Source organism: Artemia franciscana, unplaced genomic scaffold (genome assembly GCF_032884065.1).
Source record: "Artemia franciscana unplaced genomic scaffold, ASM3288406v1 Scaffold_289, whole genome shotgun sequence".
Classification (NCBI taxonomy): Eukaryota; Metazoa; Arthropoda; class Branchiopoda; order Anostraca; family Artemiidae; genus Artemia; species Artemia franciscana.
The window spans coordinates 1,117,691-1,136,872 of record NW_027063627.1 but is presented as its reverse complement, the minus strand read 5'-3'; the positions used below and the strand labels follow the sequence as shown (position 1 = coordinate 1,136,872).

General features: G+C 34.5%; 1 protein-coding gene and 1 long non-coding RNA gene across 3 annotated transcripts in view; one reads left to right on the top strand and one right to left on the bottom strand.

Moving 5' to 3' along the window:
* The window catches only part of LOC136043058 (potassium voltage-gated channel subfamily H member 7-like), a 159,682-nt gene that overhangs the window by 48,675 nt on the left and 91,825 nt on the right, over nt 1–19,182 (top strand). For both annotated transcript variants that reach the window (XR_010621539.1, XM_065727962.1), the window contains exons 3-4: nt 7,283–7,403; nt 11,465–11,585. Coding sequence is in view for 1 of the 2 variants with exons in the window: in XM_065727962.1 (XP_065584034.1) it covers nt 7,283–7,403; nt 11,465–11,585 (242 nt within the window). In the remaining variant the exon portion in view is untranslated. The remainder of the gene's footprint in view (nt 1–7,282; nt 7,404–11,464; nt 11,586–19,182) is intronic.
* The window catches only part of LOC136043059 (uncharacterized), a 78,385-nt gene that overhangs the window by 44,568 nt on the left and 14,635 nt on the right, over nt 1–19,182 (bottom strand). The gene's annotated exons all lie outside the window — the stretch shown is intronic.

The window sequence follows — 19,182 nt, the reverse complement described above, 5'->3', positions numbered from 1 at the left end:
GATGTCAACATCCCCACAATCCCTTAGTAGTATCACTACTACTACTGTGACTCCTATTACAACTATGCCTATGAGTATGGACGGGAAACTTTCAATGAATTTTGAGGGGGAGGTGAACTGAATCACAGCACACCGTCTGTATGTAGGTTGTCAAAAGGGTTTAGCAGCAATATCTTAGGAACAGTTTGGTGTGTGAAGTTGAATATAACAGGGCTTGTTGTGAGGGATGTTGAAATAACAAAAGGAAAGGATACTCGCATCCTAATGCTACTGCTTCTACTCATACTACTGCTACTGTTACTATTATCACTACTTCTATTACTACTACTTTCACTAAAGCTTAAGCTACTATAATTAATTCTGCTGCTACTACAGCTGCTATCAAAATAAAGGATATGAAGGCGCAAAATTTGGGATATATAGAAACTGTATGGAACTAAATCAAAAGACACTAAGCCCATACAGGTTGTCAAGCGGAGGCATCAGAAATGCTTCAGGAATTGTTGATGTTCTGTATTAAGCTGGAAATTTCAGCGTGTGTTGAAGGGGATGTTGAAAAAACCAAAGGTGCTATGCATATACTGCTACTAATGCTGCTACAACTATTGTAACTGCACAAGCTAAGGTATTAAGGTGAAGCTTTTAAGGAATGTTTAGGCGAATGTTGAGCTAAATCAAAACAAACTCTGAGCATGTGGAGTTTCAAAAAGGTGACAAAGCAATATCTAAAGAACAACTTACATTATTAATTTGGACCTTTTAGAGTAAGTTTTGTGGGATTTTGCACTAGCCAGAAAGCATTATATGTATGTTTTTAACACTACCACTGCAGTTAATGTGACTAATGGTACTAAAGGTATGAAGATGAAACTTTTAGGGAACTTTTAGGAGTTTCAATTTAAGGAAAAAGCTGTGTGTATGCAGGTTTTCAAAAGGGCATATACAAAAGATTGGAGGGTAAGCAGCCTTTCTCTGAAGCCCGTTCATTTTCCAAACGCATCAAGTCAAAATTTTGAGACAGCCATATTTTTCAGCATAGTAGAATTGTCCAGCAACTATGTTTTTAGAGATATTAGGCATGTCAACCCCCACATTTATGCAATTGGCCCATTATGCTTTAAAACTAAATGTTGCTTTAAAATAAATGAAAAGCCATTGTGTTTATGGTTGCCAGTAAACCACCTCAGCAATATACCGAGATCGACTGGGGGTATTAAGTTGAAACTTCTGTAGGTACTGATATTAGTACTTCAGCTCTTACAATTAAAATAAATAAATTGAATGTAAGTGGGCCCAGATTGTCAAAGAATATAGATACAATCTTTTCGGAATGATATTAAGTTTTATTTTTCAGGTCAACTTCAAAAGCTATAAAGTTAAATTAAAAAATACTGTTTGTGTCAGGATTAAAAATTGTTGAAAAAGTTTCGCTAACAGACAAATAGCAACCCATACTATGGATTCTTATAGAACAAACTGAAAAGATATAAAATATTATTTTTCCATGAAAAAGACTATGTCAATGAAAAACAAACAGAAATTAAATAAAAAAATTCCAGAAAACAAATTTTTCAAAGAAAATTATAGAGCTCCATCAAGCCAAGAATGAGCAAAAATCAAGCCAAATAATTTTTCAAGCTTAAAACTAACGTAAATCACTATCAATGAATAAATGAAACTCAAAATGAACAGAAATTACAATAAATTGCGGAGTCAGACTTAAACCAAGCCAAAATTAACATGAATAGGGCTGATAACCCCCATGCCTTTTCAAGACCAGAACACAATTTGCGCTTTACTGAAAACAAAATACGTTTAAAATGTTTTTACTTTTCTTACTCTCATAAATAAAAAAAACATCAAAAGTTTAGGGAATAAATATCAGTATTTGTCAATTAAACTGACTAATCCACTGTCATTTGTTTTTTGTTTTTATTTTTTCAGTACAGCGCAATTGAGAAGCGGTCTTAAGAAGACATGGGGGTTATTAGCCCTATTCATTTTATTTTTTCATCGTTTTAAGTCTGACTCGACCATTTATTGTAACTTCTGCTCATTTTGAGTTTCATTCATTCATTGATGATGATTTGTGGTAGTTTTACGCTTGGAAAATTATTTGACATTCTTTTTGTTCATTCTTGTCTTAGTGAAGCTCTTTACTTTTCTTTGAAAAATACGTTTTGTCGAAATTTTTTTTTAATTAATCACATAAAAAGAGGCGTTAATAACTCTTTATTTCCATTGCAATGACCTTCTAGGATCTCCTAGGACCGTTGGTTTGGTGCGATCATCCCTAGGAAAAAAAATAAATAAACGCGCATCCCTGATCTTCCTTCTGGCAAAAAATACAAAATTACATACTTTGTAGATAGAAGCCTGAAACCTCTGCATTAGGGTTCTCTGATATGCTGAATTAGTTGGTGCGAATTTAATTTAGATTCCTTGACTTTTGGGGGTTGTTTCTCATACTTTGTTGAAAATCAGGCAAGTTTTCTCGGGCTTCTAGCTATTAATGGGCATCATTAAGCTTATATAATTGTGTATGTTCTAAATAAGTATTAAATACCAATTCTTTTGTTCTGTCTATTTTTATCTCTCCTGTTTTTTTAGAGTTTCGGTTACTAATGGGCCGAGTGGTTCCTTAGGTACAGTTTGTTTCCACGAACTAGTTGATAAACTGCTGATTGCATCAGAACTCAAGGACAATGTTAGATGTAAGTCGTCGGAAGAATATCTCTAGGATTTATTCTGGCATAAATAGTGTACAGGAAGGACACTTACTTTATATTAGTTTTGTTTGGTGGATGGAAAGTGAACTTAGCCGGTTATGTTAGGGTCCTCCTTGTGTGTCCAACAATTTTACGTATATTTTTTAATATATAGTAATGGTTGACTCTGTTGAACGTGTATTAGCTAGTAGCTAGGAGAAAGAAAGATATACTCACACGACGTTACCAGGTACTGTTCTAAATCAGAAGCATCCCCTCTTAAAGCTGGTAAACACGGACTTTTAGCATAAGATTCGCTATGTCTTTACTCTTAATTACCCTGAGAAATATCACAATTTTTATAAAGATTTTAGCATAAATATTCTGGAGCTTGCAACCCTCACTTTGGTGTTGCCAGGTCAAGCTACTTAACTGGAAGGCAACACACCTTTTAAAAGTCTAATATAACAGGAAGTAGCCAGCAAGTCTTACGTAGAAGTTTTAAGTGTAACTCAACACTTGTGCACAATGGGATAACATCCGTAAAATTATTCAGAATATTGGTGATGGAATTACATAGATAGACGTAATTAATTTCTTATAGGACATTTTTGCGGCAAGACAGTTCAAGCTCATTCTTTTTTCGCTGTCTTGATTCCTAAATAGAGGAACACGGCGGACACTGGCGGAGTGAACAAAGATGGACAACTGACCATAGGTCATAAAGTATCGTTGATCTTGGCAGCACAAATACAGTCAACGGTAGCCTGTCACTAATCGGAAACTATTTTATACAATGTGAAACTTGTGACTTACTCCAGCAAAAAAATAGAAAAAGAATTTAGCCAGCATAAAAGAGAAAATAAATAAGGGTAAGAGGCAAAATCTGATCAGTAAAAAGTATGTTTTGAATATCTTAGAAAGCAAACTATTTTCCAGTGAATCCTACAAGGAGAGAGAAGAAATGATGGTTGAAGTCGAGCTGTTTAGAAATCAAAGCAGTCAAATCAAGATGTTCAAATATTTTAGCGTCAACGCACTCAGTTGACTCTTAGCTTTGTATAAATGCAACAATATCATTCTCTAATCTCATTCTCAAGCTCATGACCGAGTATCGGTAAATCAACGGAACTTCATTAACTAGATAGCGTCTTTGGTCCTAAAAATCAACACCTGCAATGTTTCTTCTGCCTGCTCTTTGTATATGTTTTCGGCTTGTCTGTTTTATGAGTCTCATACAGTTCATACAATTATTTCAAATGATAGAAGTGACAACAGCTGAAGTCCTAAACCGTGGGCAAAACTAAGATTTGTATTCTCAATATTAAGGCACTTAATTGTATTATAGAATGTATTTTGATTTCGAAGGATTATGTGCTAGTTCAGGGTTTCTTTATTTTAATACATCGATTCCCCATAAAATTTTCGAAAAAAATGTAGACTTGTCAGCATCAGCACAAAGCAGCGTAGTACCATTAGAAAATTCAACACTGTCAGAAGGTCTAAGAGATTCGTTTCAGGATTAATGGGAGAAAATAAAGAGAGATTAGATTAACAGAAGTAGTAATGGGTTAACAGGGCCAGAGGGAATATCAAGAAGAACCTTGTTATGATCTCTCCACGTCCGGGAGGAGCCAAATGTGCATATTCATATGACTGCACCTCATTTACATATTTCCGTGACTGACCTGATTTATATAAGCTAACTACTGTCGCTTATATCTGGGTTGAATAAAACCCGTTTACATAACCTTCATTTAATGGATAGAAGTCTCGATTTTAAATGTATTTCATAATAATAACATAATTTTAATGAATCACAAGTGACAAGTCTGCTACCTCCTTTCTCTTATTACGTGCGCTTCGATAAAGTAAAACGGTTTAATCGAACCGGATACGGCAACGTAAGGTTTATCACTCGGAGTATTGTATGTCTGGAAAACCCCAGTACTGCACCTACCGTTATTTCAATAAGAATATTTCATTGAAATATTTTGTTATGTTTCCAGTATTTTTAGGGCATGCTAGCAACTTCATCATTTAGAATGTTTTTTGAAAAGTCAGAGATGTAAGAACACGAAATTTCAGACACATAACCTTCTATCGGACTAACAAATGGTTTCCTATAGTCTGAAATAAGCGAATAAGGGCGGATAAGTCTGACAGAGATGAACCAGATTCTTTTAGAGTTGGAGACATATAAAGTGAAAATTTATCAACATTCAGGCAGGGGATTGGGAATTTTTAGAAAGTCAGACGCATAATATTTTCCAAAGAAGAGAAAACCACTCAAAGAGAACGCAAGGATAAAAATAATAGTTGAGGACGAGGGGGCACTTTTTGCGAGTGTTTGTTTTAACACTTTAGCCTTTGATAACCCCTATCGCTATAAACTATATCTTGTCGAAACGCCGGAACTTTTATCTGGATTAAAATAATGTGGTAATATACAGTGAAATTGCAGGCTAAATAGAAAGGGCATTGGCATAAAACATCAGCAAGGAAATTAAAGAAAATTCATCGAAAAGCAAAGCATCGGTGAATGATAATTGTATCATTGGTAGTTTACCAACAGATACCATCATTGATCAGAATAATAGCAACGATGAAATAATGATGAGGTTCTTTCTGAAACCATGTTAAAAGTCGAACCTGGCCCCAAAATGGAATGAGAGCCATGTCAAGAGAAAAAATGATGAATTATTTCATTTTTTTATGATTATATTCTACATATCATTATTTCAAGTAATTATTTCATTGTATTTCTTCGTTATTTTTCCATTCTTTTTAAGGTACACTAGTAACTCCGAAATTTAGAATTTTTATTCAGAAGTCGGAAAAGAAAGAAAAGATATTTTTAAAGACATAGGTACTATTAGTGCACAAAGAGTCACAGAGAGAGAGAGAGAGAGAGAGAGAGAGAGAGAGAGAGAGAGAGAGAGAGAGAGAGAGAGAGAGAGAGAGAGAGAGAGAGAGAGAGAGAGAAAGAGAAAGAAATTCTATAGTCAATTTGAATTCAAATAAACTGTTATGCAATACTCCGAGCGATAATCCATATATTGTTGCATCCTGTTTGATTACTTTATCCAAGCGCGCGTCATAAAAAAGGGGGTAGCAGACTAAAAATTATGTTCTTAATATAAAATGTATTTAAAATACCGCCAATATACATTTCAAATCCAGACTTTTATCCATTCAGTGAAGGTTATGTAAACCTATTTTATTTAACCCTTATATAAGTGACATTGGCTTATGCAAATCACGGCAGTCAAGGGAATATGCAAATGAGACGCAGTCATAAGAAGATGTAAATTAGGTTCCTCCCAGACGTAGAGAGACCACAGCGAGGTTCATCTTGATGTTCTTTCTGGCCCCGTTGACCTATTACTATTAACAGAACTGTTAGAAATGACACATGCACTCTGTTTTAATAGCCCTATCAAAATTTTTTATGAATACTTTTAGAGGCCCAAGTAAGAACCCTTTGTTTGAACATTGCAAACTAACATTAACGGTTACTTAGCTCTTTGGATTAATGGACCTGTTTCTTTCATCTATAGACCATTCAAACCAAAGCAAAGATTATTATATCCTCTAAGTTCAATGTGAAACAATTTATGTTTAGCATCAAATAAGCTATTCTATGTTTTATTCATTATCAAATACATTCTAACAGGAATCTTCCCAGAATCAAGAGTTGAATGGATGAATTTTGTAAGAACGTTTCGTCGAAAAATCTGGCCTAGAAACCTACTATTGCTTAAGAAGAAACCACCTGGCATAAAGAAAACCCCACAACCTGGCTCCCTGTCTTCTTTTTTTTTTCAACCTTTGAGAGAGAAGACAGAAGGGAAACTGAACGGCAATTCGGCGGGTTATATTTCAACCCATCTTTGAACGAAGCCATTACCAGGACAGAGCTGAAATTATAAGGCTTGTCGTGTTAACGAACTGTAAGGAAGGAAGGATTCTTGCTAATAATGATCGTATTCTAAAATAAAAGGATTTTTCACAAGAGTTGGCACCTTTCAAAAATATTAAATGTGATTAAGTTTAATATTTATCGATGAACTAATTACTTCCAAATTACTCCTGTACCCATCCACCTGAAGCACAATAGCACAACTATTATTAAATAGCGTTGCAAATTTGTTTTTAATAGTAAACCAAAATCAAGATTCTTATAAAGAAAAACCAAAAAATTTTAAAAGACTCTTTCCTTAAGCAATGAAAAAACTTTGTTAATTGAAAAGGAACGAAAATAACTTATTTGTTTCTGCTTTCAAAGGACCTGGGGCGTAGTTTGCACTTCACAGAAAACAAGATGTATTTACATATTTCTTTTTTTAAAACTTCAGTAAAGGTAAAATTTTATGAGACTCTCAGGAATGAATCAATTAACCTGTCAATTCATATTCATTGGATATTTTCAATAATCTTGGATATTATGGTTATTTTTTATGTTATGAGAAATAAAAACAAATAGATGAACATCAAAGTTGTTTTCAGTAAGGTGCAAATTATACTCTGGTTTTTTAAGCTACTTCCTTTTTTAACTTCTCTTCATCTTCCAGGTACGCTATTGGAAACGCAGAGAGACCGCTGCTCAAAAGTAAAATAGGATGGCTTGATTATTTGGCTAACTCCACACATCAGTACTATAATCCAGATAGTACAGGTGGTCCTAGCATTAAGGTTAGTTTTCATCTAACATGCACAGCCTGTTCATCAAAATCTGTCAATTGCTAAAAAACGAAAAAGAAAAAACAACAACATTGAATCATCTTTCTTTATAGTATGGGTCTTAACAGAGCGAGAGCACTACATGGGATGACGAGCGTCATTAAAATTGTAAACTTCTGATCTATAAAAGGTATCACTATATTTTTTTAAAAGTATGTTTTCCACTAGATTCCATACAGTTTAATTTATAAGTATTTTTTTATTTTATGTTAAGTAGGTTCATTATAAAGAGGGATAAGGCTATAATGTATTACTTGTTTATTATATTTTTGACAGGTCAGTTTATGTGGAAAGAGTGGTCGTAGAAACTTGTTAGAAGGCTCAACCGATTAGAAATTAAACGTTCTACTAGTCTTTTTAAGATTCGAAGGTGATTATAAGGCAAACACTCCACCTCTAATACCCTTTTTAGGTACCTGTCCTCCTCAACCCTAAAGCCGTCTGACCAAATTGTGGATGGCTATTTTGTTCATAACAGTGGAAAGGTCTCATAACTGTGCCTCCAGGGATGACATGACACCATAACCTTTTGTTCAAGGGCCGTAAACTATGCAAGTTGCGTATTAGTTTCAATTTGGTTTTGTTACTTAGAAGGAGGTTTGTGTGAAACTTGATGCCCAAAAAGGCTAAAGGTATTAGTGTGTAACTCTCAAGGAATGTTGAAAAAATCAAAAGACACCATATGTATCCAGAATGTCAAACGGCTGTATCCTCAATACTTCAGGAAATTCTAAGCGTATTAATTTCAAACTTCCAGTATATGTTGGGGGGAGGTGTATTGAACTAAATCAGAAGATGCTGTGTACATCCAGGTTGTAAGAAGTGTATACCTGTAATATCTTGACAGTTAAGGGTATCCAGATGAAACTTGTTGGGAATGTTGAGGAGTAAGTTCAGCTTAATCGAAAGAAACTATGTGTATTTAAAATGTATAAAAGATGTATCTGGGATATCTCGGGAATGGCTAATTGTACAAAGTTGAATCTCTCACTAAATGTTTGTGGGATGTTGATTCAAACTAAAATACACTATGTTCATCCAGGTTGTCATAAAAGCGTATATTCAAGCATATCACCTTTTTAGCTACCCTCCGCAAAGAGCGTCAATCAAAATTTTGAAATTTAATTTGTTTAAAATATTCTAAAGTTAAAACAACTATGCGTCAAGGGATGAAAAAAAAACCTCCACAGCCCCAGGGGTAGTATAGTAGGTTACAAAAGTTCCCCATTATTTATATCAAACAGTTCGTGGTAACGAACTGTAGTAAGGAGCGACCCGGCTCAATAGTAACCAAAACTCTAAAAAAATGGAATTTTGATACCAATAGCTACATCAAAAGAATCGCATTTTAATGCTGGTTCTAAATATATAAGTTTAATCAAGTTTAGTCTTACCCATCAAAAGTTACGAGCCTGAGGAAATTTGCGTTATTTTAGAAAATAGGGGAAAATACCCCCTAAAAATAATAGAATCTTAACGAAAATCACACCATCAGATTCAGCGTATCAGAGAACCCTACTGTAGAAGTTTCGAGCTCCTATCTACAAAAATGTGGAATTTTGCATTTTTTGCCGGAAGGCAAATCACGGATGCGTGTTTATTTGTTTATTTGTTTTTGTTTTTTTTTTCCCCCAGGGGTGATCGTATCGACCCAGTTGTCCTAGAATGTTGCAAAAGGGCTCATTCTAACGGAAATGAAAAGTTCTAGTGCCCTTTTCAAGTGACCAAAAAAATCGGAGGGCACCTAGGCCCCCCTCCCACGCTAATTATTTTCCCAAAGTCACGGATCAAATTCTGAGATAGCCATTTTATTCAACGTAGTCGAAAAACCTTATAACTATGTCTTTGGGGACGACTTACTCCCCCACAGTCCCCGTGGAGGGGGCAACAAGTTACAAACTTTGACCTGTGCTTATACATAGTAATGGTTATTGGGAAGTACACAGGCGTTTCCAGGAGGATTTTTTTGGTTGGGGGGAGGGGTTGAGAAGAGGAGGATATGCTTGAGGAACTTTCCATCGAGAATTTGTCATGGGAGAAGATAATTTCCATGAAGGGAGAGCAGGATTTACTAGCATTATTAAAAAAAAAACAATTAAAAAATAAATGTGAAAAAGCTTTTTCAGCTGGAAGTAAGGAACAGCAATAAAACTTAAAACTTAAAACAAACAGAAATTATTACCCTTATTGAGGGGCTCACCTCCTTCTAATACCTTGCTCTTTACGCTAAAGTATTTTTAGTAATTTCAACTATTTATTCTACGGCTTTTGTGATTCAGGGGTCATTCTTAATGAATTGGGATAAAATTTAAGCTTTAGTGTAAAGAGCGAGGTACTGATGATGGGGCGAATCCCCTCATATATGTAATAAACACATGAGAATACAAAAGTTCTTTACGTAAGCTAATTTATAAGTTACGTAAATCTTTTACCAATAAAAAGATTCGTAAAAAAAATTAAAAGTTCTAGTTGCCTTTTTAATTAACCAAAAAATCGGAGGGCAACTAGGCTTCGTCCCCCGCTCTTTTTTTCTAAAAATCATTCGATCAAAATTATGAGAAAGCCATTTGGCCAAAAAAAAAAAAAAATATGCAAATTTCGTTTTGATTATTCCTCTGCGGAGAGCCAAAATCAAAACATGCATTGATTAAAAAACGTTCAGAAATTAAATTAAAAAAACAAGTTTTTTTAACTGAAAGTAAGGAGCGACATTAAAAATTAAAACGCACAGAAATTACTTTGTATATGAAAGAGGCTGCTTCCTCATCAACGCCCCGCTCTTTACGCTAAAGTTTTTTACTGTTTTAAAAAGAAGAATTGAGAGAAAGAGTCAAACTTTAGCGTAAAGAGCGGGGCGCTGATGAGGAAGCAGCCTCTTTCATATACGAAGTAATTTCTGTGCGTTTTAAGTTTTAATGTCGCTCCTTACTTTCAGTTAAAAAACTTGTTTTTTTAATTTAATAACCTATAAGGTTAACTATTGGGAAAAAAATGGCATGTTTAGTCATTGGTTTCCAAAAAGTCTTAGGATATTGAAGGGAAACTTTCAAGAAACGTTTGGATGGTGTCAAACAAAATAAAATGCTTACATGTTTAACATATAGTAGTTGTATAAGCTAAATCTAATTTTTGAAAATGTTAAATAAAAAAAAGGGATGTTAAACTAAATCGAAACATACTATGCACATACAGGTCTTCAGATTGGGCGAATAAGCAATATCTCAAGAACGGCTTGGAGTTTTAAGTTAAAATTTTCAGGGTATGTTGAGGAAGATGCTGAACGTACCAAAAGGCACTGTGTGCAAGTCACTACCTGCTGCTACTTACTACTTCTCCTGCTACTACTACTACTACTACTACTGCTACTACTGCTACTACTACAACTATTACTTCTATTGCTCGTCTACTACTGCTATTGCTACTTCTTCTCCTGCCACTGTTACTAATACTACTGCTGCAACCACTACTGCTACTACTAGTCCACTACTACTGCTGATACTTCTCTCACTACTACTACTAATACTACTACTACTATTACTATCACTACTACAACTACTACGGCAAATACTACTACTTACTACTATTACTACTATTACTACCAATACTACTAGTACTACTACTACTACTACTACTACTACTACTACTACTACTACTACTACTACTACTACTACTACTACTACTACTACTACTACTATTATTTCTACTACTACTACTACTACTAATACTACTACTACTACTACTACTAATACTACTACTACTACTGCTGCAACTACTACTACTACTGCTACTACTGCTACTACTACTACTGCTGCTTTTACTATAACGATTTCTACTACTACTGAACTGACTATATAAATAATTCTTTACAAAAAGAATTCATTTTGTTTTTGTAGTAAACTTATAGAGTGAGTTCTTTTATCTTACTCAGGTTTCATCTTGTTTAAATTTTTTTTATTTTGGTTACGCAGTATTACTCATTATTAAGCCAAGTTAAATTAGTTTTCTTTTTGTAGGCACGTTACGTTACTGCGCTTTATTTTACTTTCTCGAGCTTAACATCCGTAGGCTTTGGCAATGTTTCACCCAACACCGACTGCGAGAAGATATTTACTATTTGCGTTATGCTTGTTGGATGTAAGTATTACTTTCTACTATTTATTCCAAACTTTTACCATTCAGATATAACTGACCTCAATTATATTCAAACCTATTTATCTTGGATCTTTTGTTGCTCTTCTAAGGCAATTAGCAAGTAATTGCCATGATCTATAAACAAAACAAAAAAGTCATAGTCATCACAATAACGCTTATTTTGTTAAGGGCGTTGTACCTGCAATTTTCTCCCGCCTATTCATATACTCTTGAATGTCGTATAATCTTGAAACAGGGCTCGTATATAAGAAAATAAAAGATCTTATGCCCCTATTAAGGTGCAAAACCAATAAAAAAAAACAATTTGTTGCTCCGTGCACCTTCATATACTCTTGGAGCCAATTTTGGAATTTGATTAGCATTCCAAGGTAGATATTTTATTTGAAATGGTTGAAATATCATTCTTCTGGGAGCATATTAACTCCTGCAGCCCTAGAAATATAGAAATAAAAAGTGATACCCAAAACTATACCCTAGATTTCCTAGAAATAAAAAGTGATACTCAAAGCGTGCAAAAAATAAGATGAATAATCGCATTAACCATAAAAGAAACTATGTTGTATTCCATAATTGGTATGTTTATTCCATGATAATTACATAATTATGTTCATCCATAAATGCTATGGGTAAACAGATGGATACTAAAGTGAATTTAAAACGAATAAAATGAAACAATCAAGCGAATATTAAAACGAATAATCAAGTCAAGCCTAAAACAAACAAAAATTGCCTCAAATAAGAGTAGTTCTTCCCCACACCCTTCCAATAAATCTTGAAAAAGACAGTGTTGTTTGCACTTTACTGGTAGAAAAACTTAATTTAAACAGATTCATTTGTATCATGATAGTATTTAAGAATAAAAATCACTGAGATTTCAAGGATTTTAAATTACTATATTTAATCAATGAATCTAGTTTCGTCAGGCTGGTACTATACGGAAATTTTTAATCATACTTTTTTTTTTGAGCACATTCCTTTGGAATATATAGAAAACCAAATGTTAAATGATCTGCTGTTTTAATAATTCCAAATGTTGCTTCAACAGCCTAAACATAAAGTAAGATTAAATTATGCAGTTGAAATTAAACCTTTGCAAACTTGAAATTCTAATTTTCTTTTTTTTTCACAAATGTCACTCTAGCCTTTAGAGGGCTTAGAGTACGATAGACCTACTCTTATTTGCGATAATTTTTGTTGAATACAGGATTGACTTTATTGTTGTTTTTTTTCGTATTTCTGTTCACTGCAGAAGTTGAAAAGGGGACTGCTTTCCTCAACCCCTACTCTTTATTCTAAAGTCTTTTAATGTTGTTCTAAAGGCACTAAGGATTCCAACAAATATTAAGCTGATGGTTATTTAAAACGTTTGAACTTATTTTCAAACAGTTCGTGGTAACGAACTGTAGTAAGGAGCGACCCGGCTCAATAGTAACCAAAACCCTAAAAAAATGAATTTTGATATCAATAGCTACATCAAAAGAATCGCATTTTAATGCTGATTTTAAATATGTAAGTTTCATCAAGTTTAGTTATATCCATCAAAAGTTACGAGCCTGAGAAAATTTGCATTATTTAGGAAAATAGGAGGAAACACCCCCTAAAAGTCGTATGATCTTAACGAAAATGACACCATCAGATTCAACGTATTAGAGAACCCTACTGTAGAAGTTTCAAGCCCCTATCTACAAAAATGTGGAATTTTGTATTTTTTGCCAGAAGAGAGATCACGGGTGCGTGTTTATTTGTTTTTTCTTCCCAAGGGTCATCGTATCGACCAAGTGGTCCTAGAATGTCGCAAGAGGGCTCATTCTAACGGAAATGAAAATTTTAGTGCCCTTTTTAAGTGACCAAAAAAATTGGAGGGCATCTAGGCCCCCTCCCACGCTCATTTTTTCCCCAAAGTCAACGGATCAAAATTTTGAGATAGCCATTTCGTTCAGCATAGTCGAAAACCATAATAACTATGTCTTTGGGGATGACTTACTCCCCCACAATCCCTGGGGGAGGGGCTGCAAGTTACAAACTTTGACCAGTGTTTACATATAGTAATGGTTATTGGGAAGTGTACAGACGTTTTCAGGGGGATTTTATTTTGTTTGGGGGTGGGGCTGAGGAGAGGGGGCTATGTTGGAGGATCTTTCCTTGGAAGAATCTGTCATGGGGGAAGAAAAATTCATTGAAAAGGGCGCAGGATTCTCTAGCATTACTATAAGAAAACAAAGAAAAATAAACATGAAAACGTTTTTTCAAATGAAAGGAAGAAATAGCATTGAAACTTAAAACGAACAGAGATTATTACGCATATGAGGGGTTCTAAAAATACTTTAGCATAAAGAGCGAGGTATTTAGGAGGAGATAAATACCTTGCTCTTTATGCTAAAGTATTTTAGTAATTTCAGCTATTTATTCTACGGCCTTTCTGATTCAGGGGTCATTCTTAAAGAATTGGGACAAAACTTACGATTTAGTGTAAAGAGCGAGGTATTAACGAGGGTACAAACCCCCTCGTATACATAATAAAAATATAAGGTTATGAAAGTTTGTTACGTAAGTTAATTCTTAAGTTACGTATATTTTTTACTAATAAAAACGTTCGTTAAAAATTAAAAGTTCTAGTTGCCTTTTTAAGTAACCGAAAAATTGGAGGGCAACTAGGCCTCCTTCTCCACCCCTTATTTCTAAAAGTCGTCTGATCAAAACTAAGAGAAAGCCATTTAGCCAAAAAAAGAATTAATATACAAATTTCATTTTAATAATTTATGTGCGGAGAGCCAAAACCAAACATGCATTAATTCAAAAACGTTCAGAAATTAAATAAAAAAAAAATAATTTTTTTGGCTGAAAGTAAGGAGCGACATTAAAACTTAAAACGAACAGAAATTACTCCGTATATGAAATGGGTTGTCCCCTCCGCAATCCCTCGCTCTTTACGCTAAAGTTTGACTCTTTGCCACAATTCTACTTTTTAAAACAATTAAAAGCTTTAGCGTAAAGAGTGAGGGATTGCAGAGGGGACAACCCATTTCATATACAGAGTAATTTCTGTTCGTTTTAAGTTTTAATGTCGCTCCTTACTTTCAGCTAAAAAAATTATTTTTTTTTTTATTTAATTTTTATATAAATCAAATACATATCAATATGCTCTCTTTATATTTATGGGATATTGGGAAATAAACTAGACTTTAATTCATACAAGTTACCCGCGTGCTTGAGGAGTCTTTCTTAAAGTATTTGAAACGGAAAGTCAAACTTTATTGTGAAAAGTGCAGGTTGAGGAGGGGAGAGCAACCCTACTTAACGGAACAATTTTTGTTCGTTTTATAGTTTTAGTCTCACTATTTTTTCCTTAAAAAAAACAACTAATTTTTATTCAATTTCCTCTGACCCTTTTTTTCCCAAAAATAGGGTTCTACGGGCCAAAATTGTAGAATTTGTCCAAAATGTCACTTGATGCCCTTTGAAGCGTTGCAGTCGATCTTGCCTGCTGTAGTATTTTTTTTTTCTTAACATAGCTTTTTTTGTAAAATGAATCGGAACTACCATGAAAATGACAATCTTTTCACTAACTTCTCTTTGTACATTTACTTTTCATTAACACCTACTGACGAACTCCTTTGAAGTATAGAGCTATTTGTCTTGATAGAAGTTCAAAGTCAAATGAAAATTTGACCCCTAAGAGCATTTTTTCTAGTGCTCTAACTTTATTTTATTAAAAAGAAAGTAAGTGTTGGGAATGGAAAGCAATGAACATTCGCCCTCACATAATACTGTCTGGACAGACAAGTTCAAATCGACATGTTCGAATCGAGGCAATGGTTGTAGAATATTGGAAGAGAGCTGTAGTAAACAGAAATTGCAAATTTTAACAAGACATAATTAAATGTTTACCATTAAGACTCTGACCCCCCCCCCCGTTCAATCGCCAAATTCTATAGCTGAAAGTTAGAAAATAAGCGTATAAACGTTGCCAGTCAAATTATTGTTCAAAAACGAGTTTAACCCGAAATTTTGATGCATAGCTGCAGACAATTTTGAAGCAAAAATGAGACGCAGATTTTTAGTGAGATATTGCGAGCACACTAAGTCCTGACTAAGCAGCAGCACGGGCTAAATCCAAGCTATAGACTTAGTCTCTGAAAAACCAACTGTGTTCTGATTAATACGATGATAAGAGAACTCTTGACTTGTCGCTAAAACGAGATAAGGTCTTAAGCGGTTCAACCAAAAGCTAAGTCTTGACTCAGTATAAGCTAGCTAAATTTTCACTCATTGCAATAACGGGCTAACCTCTGACTCGGTATGAGACTAAGCCAAGTCCTGGCTCACTTCCTAATCAAGCTAAGTGCAGGCTACACTATTTCAGAAACGCGATGGAAAAATGGCCGAATTCTGGCTAAAATACGAGCTGAAGAGCCAAATCTGCGGACTGATTTGGAGTAAATATGCACAAAATCTGGATTTAGCGTAAAAACCAGTTAAATTCTGAATTGGTGCGAAATTGAGCTTAATCATGACTCATAACAAAAACAAGCCAAATTTCAGGTTGATGCAAAACAAGATTAGTCCAACCTACGGAACTTCGGTCTAGTGAAGCAAAAACGATCTATATCCTGCTCGTGACGTGGAAAACCAAAGCCAGGACAGCGTAAACAAGCCTAGTCCCTACTTAGTGAAAAGACAAGCAAAAACTCGTTCCCATGTAAACGAGCTAAGTCATGACTCCGTGCAATTACGAGCTAAGATTAGCGGATCTACTCCATGTAAAAATAAGTTAACTACTGATGATGATGATGAAAAGCGAGTGAAGTGTATACCTAGGGTGAGAACGAGCTCAGTCAATTTTCAATGCGAAAAGAAGCTCAATCCAAGCAGCAGACCGATTGGATGCAAACTGCAAATAAGTTATAATTCGTTCACAACATGAATTAGGTCTTAAATTGTTACTAAAATTTCCAACTCCAAGGTGTTGTTTGCTTTAAACAAACTGATTTTAAGTCTGAAGAATGTGTGGCAATCAGTTGAACCCTAATTTTTAGCAGAAATAAGCCAAATCAGAGCTATAGACTGATAAGATGCAGAAACAAGGTTTGTTAACTCAGTGTAAAAACAAATTTTGTCCTGTCTCGGTGCAAAAACAAAGTAAGGCCTAATTCGATACAAAATTGAGCCAAGTTCTGCCACTCATCTATTTTATACGTTGGCCTCTGGAAAAAAAAAATTCTTGAGAGACATATCGCTTTTTTCCTAAACAGCGCTATTGCGTCGACTGTGACTAACCCCCTTTCTTCAACGTGTGGAATAGCACAAATAGTCTAATTATCAGAAAGAAAGTGACAAGGAAATGAGTTTTTTAAATATATAACTTATCTTCGTGGGTGCTTTCCTTAAGATGATTTTAGTTTGTAAGCTTTTGCGATTTGCTGCATTCCGACAAAGTATGAAGCTCTTAAAATACAAGGAAAATACTAGATTATGGAGTTTGAATTTTAATGCCCTCAAATTACACAGAAGAGGGCTATCAGGAAGCGGCCTAATTCTTAAAAAAACAAAGGTAATTTTTTTTCAAATAAAAGTGAAGAGTGACAAAATGGCACTCTTGAACTTCACCGTTGAACTCCGCCAACTTCAAAGCCCTAAAGAACCAAAATGATTTTTATATTAAAAGAAATTATGTTGTGCATGATTCGTCCCACGTTTTTACGCTAAAGTATATATTATAATTAACTGGGGGTGCAGTACAGGTCGGTAGCTTTATATTTAACCGCATAGGATTTTCGCCTTTTTAAAGTAAAAAAAAAAAAAAATCAGCACATAAGACCGCAACAACTTCAGAACCATATTTGACCGCTGCAATCCCTATAACTTCGAATATTCTAGTCTTGTTCTGCAGACTTTTCTGCCTATTCTTCCAAACTTTTTTTCAACTGCGAAAATCCATAGACAGAAATTTACAGTTTACTCTTGAAATTGAAACTAAAAATAAAATACCGTTTCTATATGCGGTAGCTATTTTATATTTAACATATTCAAGGCACCCACCGTCTTTACTAATAATGATACCAAGGTAAGTGAAGCTATCCAATTGACCGATCTTTTCGCCCAGCTTTTCATCTTCACTTGTTCCTTGCCTTAGTGACTTTCTTCTAACTTTAACTCTTTTAACTTTCTTCCCTAAGACACCATCAGCTACTTTACAAATTATCCTATCCATCTTCAACAGTGTCTAATTTTAAACTCTCCGGTTTAGTATTCAATATTTCCTGGAAAGCTTCTCTCAAGTTTTCATCCTGGAATCTATCAGCGGCTTGGCTTCCCGGGAGATAGTTACCCTTCCGAGATTTCTGCTTTAAATTAACCGTAGACCCTAATAGATGGTGATCTTTACATTTAATATTAATAAAAGCACTCCTATATACCCTAGTATCTTGTATTAATCCTTCCAGTCTTCGGATTGCAATAACATAATCAATGCAGTTAGCTGTCCTACCGTCATGTGAATATCATATTAACCTTTGTTTTTTTTTTTTATGACCAAATGCTGTATTGGTTATAACTATATTCTTATACCTACAAAATTACAGTAGTCGGTAGCCATTAATGTTTTCTTTTCCTACCCTAACTAGGATACCATCTATCCTATTTCTACCGACCTGGGCGTTAAAATCTCCTAATAAAGTACCACATTTCTACATGGAACCCTGTCTATTTGTTCCTGTAACGGAAAGAAAAATTCACCTGAGTCACAAAATTACAGTAGTCGGTAGCCATTAATGTTTTCTTTTCCTACCCTAACTAGGATACCATCTATCCTATTTCTATCGATCTGGGCGTTAAAATCTCCTAATAAAGTACCACATTTCTACATGGAACCCTGTCTATTTGTTCCTGTAACGGAAAGAAAAATTCACCTGAGTCACTAGTATCACAGTCAGTCGGTTCTATAAGGGCATATACTGTTATGACTAATACCCTGCACTTTTTAGTCATATAATGAACGTTTTGTACCCTATTATTAATAACTTCCCAAACTAAACACGACTAAGGAGCTTCCTCATCCACCATGGGCCCTACTTCCTTTCTATGTACCGCATCCTTCCTGCCTGAGTAAGTAAATTCTATATCGTCTAATTTCATTTTTCCTACTCCTGAAATATGAGTCTCTTAAACTCCTAATAAGTCTATTTCGAAGCGTCTGAATTCGTCAGTCAAAATGTCGAACCGATAGTTATTTTTAACGTCGTAACATTCCAAGTTGAAAAGTAAGAAAAAGTATGTTTGTTTATCTTACATGTAAATATAGCTATTTTTCTTAGAACTTTCATTTTCTTAGAACCTTAGAGGAACGGCTAAACTTACAGTCAAAATTAGTAAAACCTGTGAAAAGCCAAGCTTTCGTTACTTTCATTCTATTTAAAACCTGCCAGCCCATTGAAAATTATGAAGAACTTGAAGAGAAAGTAAGAAAAGTATACTTAATTAGCAAAAAGTCTCAAGAACCTCATGGGATCGTTGGTTCAAATTTGGGATGTTTTGTGCAGTTTCTAAAACTGACACATTGTACACGCTTATATCAGAAATA